The sequence below is a fragment of the Antechinus flavipes genome, chromosome 3 (assembly GCF_016432865.1).
Source record: "Antechinus flavipes isolate AdamAnt ecotype Samford, QLD, Australia chromosome 3, AdamAnt_v2, whole genome shotgun sequence".
NCBI classification, from domain to species: Eukaryota; Metazoa; Chordata; class Mammalia; order Dasyuromorphia; family Dasyuridae; genus Antechinus; species Antechinus flavipes.
Window position 1 is genome coordinate 194,120,661 of NC_067400.1, and position 6,469 is coordinate 194,127,129.

Sequence of the window (6,469 nt, forward strand, 5' to 3'; positions counted from 1 at the left end):
TAGAGATTCACTTGAATTAATTAAAAATATTTTCTCAAGGAAAAACATCCAACAGCAGCATGAGAAGAAGGAGGATTTTGCCAAATGGTGAGAACTTTAGTATTTGGTACTCATCTCATATTTTCTTACTCAGTCCCCATTTTCCCTGTGAACCCATGGACCCATTTATTTTAACTAATCTATCTGACATTTATCTTCTATAGTTAGTGATCTTCAAGACTATGACAAAAAGAATTCTGGTAGAATCTTGAGATCAAAGTTCTGGTCCTATCCTTTCCACTTATTAATCATGTGATTCTGCAGCATGCACTTAACTTCACTGAACTTCAATTTCCCATCTATCAAAAGGATATGATAATAGTAACCCAGCCTACCTCACATATGAGAAAGAACTCTGAAAATCCTCACCAAAAAGTCTTGTATTAGTTCCACTTTCTCCCAACTTCTCAGCTGCTCTTTCCATAAATTCTGCTCACATAGCATTATATTTACTTTGGTGAATGTATATTATCTTACCCTCACTCATATCATCTCTCTTATCAACAGCCTCAGTTGAACTCTCTGGAAATCACCGGGCCAAGGTGGATATATCACCATGTTCTTCATATTGGACTGTACCACTAAATACACAACATCATCATTATAAGCCTTTGATGATGCCACACTTAAATCAAAATCATCTTGGCCACAAGAACACATCTGCTCCCTCATCATGCTTCAAACACCAGGGCTCAGCTATACAATTATCGCATGCCAAGAATCCGACAGTGGCTGTACCCTTACCCCATCTTGATCATCAGTGCCTTACTAAACCTACAACCACACGTTCATCATGCCCTAAACATTGGGCTAGAAACGTAATTCCATCCTTGCCATTTTCTGATTCTAGGGTAAAGACTGCTGATGTCATAAATTTGCCATGCTCAGAAAACTGGATAACTTCTCCATCTAGCTCTGACCTGTGGAATAAGGCTTCATTGGACCAAGAGCACCTTCCTAGGATTTCCCAAGGATTTGATCATTGGGCTGAAAATGCACGACACCTCAATCGCTGGACCACCATTTCTTCATCCCCTCACTATCAGAATGAGGTTACATCTTGTAGAAACTGCAGACCAAGAACCAAAACTAAAAGTTCTTTATCCTTAGACTATGGGACCAAAGCCACAATTATTCCATTTTCATCCTATAATCATCAGTCTAAAGCATCCCAATTACTGAAGCACTATGAAAGGAGTATAAGCTCCCCATTACCATTAAAGATCTTCAGTTACAGAGCCAAAGGTACACCACTGATATACCATGATCCTTGCTCTAAAATCAGTGGTGAATCGGGCAGATATCATAGGGCAAGCCCTCTACCATATGCTGATCAGATGATAGACAAAGACAGTATTCAAAGTAGACTAAAGTTCAATCAGTGCTTCAAATCTCCAGATGCCAAACATTGCATTATACATCCACTAAGATCAAAAAGTCATGAGACTGAGACAAAGTTACTCCCTGATTACCAAGTCTCACTTAGGAAACTTCTACTAGATCCAGAGTACCGAAATAAATTTCTTCTTAACTCCAAAAATGATACTGAGATTCCTCTGAGCCTCAGTTACCAAAGTAATGATGAACTTGAGCTAGATCAAAATGCTAAGTGTCTACTGACTCCTAGTCACCATGTTAAATCTGCCTTTGATACTGATCAGCAGCAAATAGAGGATACAATAGATTCTAAAGCAAAGGTTCATTTTGCTTCAGATCTAAATCACAAAATCAAATTTAGACAGGGTACTGATGACTGCATGAAATATGAACTAAGACCTAAACAGCAGGATGAAATTTCATCAGATTCTGACTTCCTGATGAAAGATAAACCAGATTCTAGCCAGGAGATCAAACTTCCTTCAAAATCCACAAATTGGATCACATTTCCTCTAGACACTAACCCCAGGGACATACCTTCCCAGAACAGTCAGACTGCTCCTTATTCAAATCTTGAGCAACAATCCACACCTCCTCTGGGCAACACACAAGAAACTTCATCTCCATTCCTCAAACAATGGCTCAAACCTACACAGGCTCCCAAATACTGTACCACACATTTTACATGGCCCAAACATCCAAATACACCCTCTTCAGAGTTTGACTTTCAACAAACATCTCCACTGAGCTTTGAACAAAGACAAATAAATACACCAATCTTTGGTGAGCAGTTGGAGTCTACAAGAGATTCTCTCTCTTCTGCACAAGGTCATTCACATCTTTACCATTGTGCCAAGGCATATCCAGACAAAGAAGGTGAAGCTATATCCATTCCCAAATATCAGAACCAGGCAATAAATAATAGAGAATCTTCATGGTGTTTTAATTATATTAGGCCATATATAATTAAGGGTGGTACTGTCCATAACAGAACTGTTAACAGCATCATAAGTTCTATCCCTCAGAAGGAAATTAAAAATGACATCCGAAAGCAAATTCTTCTTAAGCGGATGAAGGAAAGTAGTAATCATCGGTTTGGATCACACCTCTGTGCGAGTTATAATGTCTGTGTCCTTTGTGCTTCCTGGATTCCACATGGTTGTCCTCATGTGGATAAAATGCAGGGACAAACCATAGCACAATTGTTGGCTATACCCACACCTATGCCTGGTTCTAATACAAGGATGGGCATTAAATTTATTCTCCAACTTCCTCCACAAAGGACATCTCCTGATATTTACCCACCACACACAAATTTTGGGGTGCCCCACCACACCCATTCATCTACCATTCCTTCATCAGCCCATTCAGAATTTACGCCCCATGAATCTCCACTGTTCTCATTGCTTGGCCATAACTATGCTAGGCATCAGTACTCACCCAGAAGAAAAGCAAGTAGGAGTCCAGAGCTACTACTAGGAGAAATGTCCAGGAGGAAAGAAGAGTCAGTAGAATCTGTGGGAATTTTCACACCTTTTCTGGAGAGATATCATATGAAGAGGAGGGGAAATTAAAATGTCATTCTTAAAGCAATTGACTTCTTGTGTATCTTTGTGAAAATCTGTTTTTTCTTCTGAGTTAATTATTGGCCTTTACAGACAGGTAGAAATTGAATTTGGCTTATTGATTCATATGACAGTTATGTACTCTCTTAAGTATTCGTGGTAATAAGCTGCTATTTCTCCTTTTATTTCTTCCCATTTAGTCTCCTTTAATAAAGAAAGAATGAATGGCTCCCACATTACAGTGTAGAAGTATAGCTTATATTCTGTGTGTGTGTTATATACCTCACAAGGGTTGGTAAGAATTTGATGTCCATAGATTTTATTCATATTGTCTTAACCCAAGACATGAATTCATCATTTCTCTGTTGAAAGACATGTCTTTCAGTTATAATACCATCTTAAATTAGGTTATCTTTCTTGTTAAGTTCCCAAACCACAGACTCCATTGTGTGAATCTATCCTGACTGCTAACTCTCAGGACAGATAGAAACTTGGTCTGGTATGCATATAATTAGGCTTATTTTCCATCTATGTGGTACACAGAGGCTGGTTAGTAACTTATCTACAAACTTCCAAAGTTACCTATATCTCTTGAGTACTGGCTAACACATTCCTAATTATAGGATAATGCATGTGATATAAATGTCATCACTGAGAGCACATTTAAACATTTCCAAGTGTTTTTACACCAGAATTTAAATCAGAAAGGCAGTAACCTAGAACAAACAAGTATTTCAAAGAGTAGCTGGATTCTTAGAACATAGGACAAGCTTGGTGGACCAGTGAGTTGAATTTTGGACCTGAAGTCTCAATAACTACCTGCATGACTCTGGACAAATCACTTGACTTTTGTTTGCCTCATATTTTCTTATCTGTAAAATGGTAATAATGAGTACATGCCACTCAGAATTGCTGTGAGGATCAAATAAGATAATAAATGGAAAGGGCTAAATATCATGTCTGACATATAGCATAATAAGAATGTTATAATTACTTAGATGGCTAAGCCTTTATGCAGTTTTAAGCTTTAATAATTTTAATAAGCTATTAAAATAGCCATTAAAGGTTAAAAATACATTAACATTTTTGGGACAAAATGGTTACTTTGTTACTATTGCCATTTTCTTCATTACATCCATCTGAGAATAAAGATTAAGGAGCAAAGTTTCCACTTTCATAAAGTCTTCTTCAGCAGATTTTCGACTTGAATGACCAGATCCTGCTTTGTACTCATTTACCAGCAGGGACGATATAAATAAGGCTATATTGCTATACATTTATCTTCAGTTCCCCTTTATAGATCATCTTCTCTCATTAAAATGAAATTGAGGCTGTCTTGCTTGCTTGTAGTTGTATATCCAGGACTTCATGTAGTTAATGTTACATAGTATGTAAAGATAAGGTAGCAATATACAGAAGCAAACAAAGTACAGTAGAGTAGTGTTTGACAAGCTCATAGATCCCAGCTATAAGGGCATGACGCTATTATTTAATAAAAACTGTTGGGATATATGAAAAATAGTCTGGCAGAAATCTAGACCAAAATCTCACAATGTATACTAAGAATAATTCCAAATAGATAAAATATATAACTTAGATATTGAAGGTGACATTATAAATAAATTAGAGGAGAAGGAAGAATTGACTTAACAATTATATATATATATATATATATATATATATATATATATATATAGTATGTATATATATATATATGTATGTATTACATATATAGGGAAGGAGTTTATAACCACATAAAAAAGAAGGGAAGGTAAAGGAAATAAACTTTTATTAAGTTCCTGCTTTGTTCTAGGCACTGTAGTAAGTGCTTTGTGAATATCTCATTTGAGCTTTATAATAGTCTAAAGAGATAAATGCTATTATTATCCCCATTTTATAGTTGATATAATTGAGGCAGACAGAGGTTATGATTTGCCCAGGGTCACATTGCTAATTTAAAGCCAAATTTGAACTTAAATCTTCCTAAAGGCCCAATGCTTTATATATATTTGCCTTCTTCTAACAAGAGAAAGAGAGGGTCACAGAAAGTAAAATGAACTATTTTTGATTACATGAAATTCAAAAATTTGTGCACAAACAAAACCAAGTCAACTACAATGAGAAGAGAAGCAGGTAAGTGGCGGGGAGGGGGAGTAGGAAGAACTCTTTATATCAAGTTTCTAATATAAAAAACACATTTATCAAATATGTAGGGAAGTCAGTCAAATTTATATTAAGAATAAGAGTCATTCCCCAATTAATAGATAGCTAAAGGACATATATGAATAGTTGGTTTTTAGTGAGGAAATAAGTCCATGCTATCAATTGCCATATGAAAAAGAAGTTTTAAATCACTAATAATTAGAAAAACGAAACTAAAACAGCTCTGAGATTTCACAAAACACCTCTCAGATTGGCAAGGTTAACAACAAAAAAAGAAAATGACACATGCTGAAAAGGTTAAGGAAAACATGCACATTAACTGTTTTTGGTGCTATAGACTGATCCAGTTATTCTGAACAACCAATTTGGAACTAAGTCCTCCAAAACCCATTCAGTTATGCACTGGGTCAAAACCCAGTGAAGCTACTTACTACCAGGTTCATACCCCCAAAAATGATCAAAGAAAGAAAAAGAAAAAAAATGTACAAAATGTACAAAAAATGTTTATTTTAGTTCTGTTTGTAGAAGCAAAGATTGAGAGTATTCCCATGAATTGGAGAATGAAGAAATAAGTTATGGCATATTTAGATGATAGGCTACCATTATTCTGTAAGAAATGAGAAAGGGGATAGTTTCAGAGAAACCTAGAATGACTTGCATGAATTGAGAGATAGTAAAATGAGCAAAATGAGGAGAACAATTCATGCAACAACTACAATATTTCAAAGATAATCAACTCTAAAAGATTTAAGAACTCTTGTGAAAATAAAAATAATATTGTGTTTATTGATAAAGGGTTCATATCAGAATCAATGGTCTATATAATCAGATTACAAACTAGTTAGAGATAAGGTCAAAATCAACATCAAAGCTAAGGGGATGATACTTTGGACAATAATAGCTCCTCAAATTTGATATCTTCAAATAAGTGGTTGATGTGTGAAAAATGGGAAACATTGACCTTGATTATTATGATTTTCTAAAACTTTTTAACCAACATAAAACCTTAAGGCTAAAAAGAATTCAAAAATCATGAACTGACAAACACTTCATGTTCTTGCCAAGGGTATCCAAGGGCAGCAATGGTTTCAAATAGAAATATTTCTAGAACATTATAAAGAAAGGTAATTGAATTAGTAATATATAGTAAGTATAGTTCTTTCTAAAGCTCTTCCATTCCATATAGAGGTACATTTCTCTAGAGGTATTAGACTTATCATTCACAGGCTTAATCATGCTACTGACAGAATTTTAAAATCTGAGTGACTGGAAAACTGACTCTCAAAAGACATAAAGAAATTTGGAGGAGTAGGTTGTAGGAGGTT

General features: G+C 35.3%; 1 protein-coding gene across 1 annotated transcript; it reads left to right on the top strand.

Moving 5' to 3' along the window:
• The first annotated feature begins 44 nt into the window (after positions 1-44).
• Positions 45-3,215, top strand: LOC127553572 (casein kinase II subunit alpha'-interacting protein-like). Its single transcript, XM_051984372.1, has 2 exons — positions 45-87; positions 890-3,215. The coding sequence occupies exon 2, from the start codon at positions 1,377-1,379 to the stop codon at positions 2,988-2,990; it is 1,614 nt and encodes a 537-aa protein (XP_051840332.1). The 5' UTR covers positions 45-87; positions 890-1,376; the 3' UTR covers positions 2,991-3,215.
• The last annotated feature ends 3,254 nt before the right edge of the window (positions 3,216-6,469 follow it).

Coding starts and splice junctions, on each gene's coding strand:
- LOC127553572 (XM_051984372.1), top strand. CDS start 1,377: ATGATAGACAAAGACAGTATTCAAAGTAGACTAAAGTTCAATCAGTGC.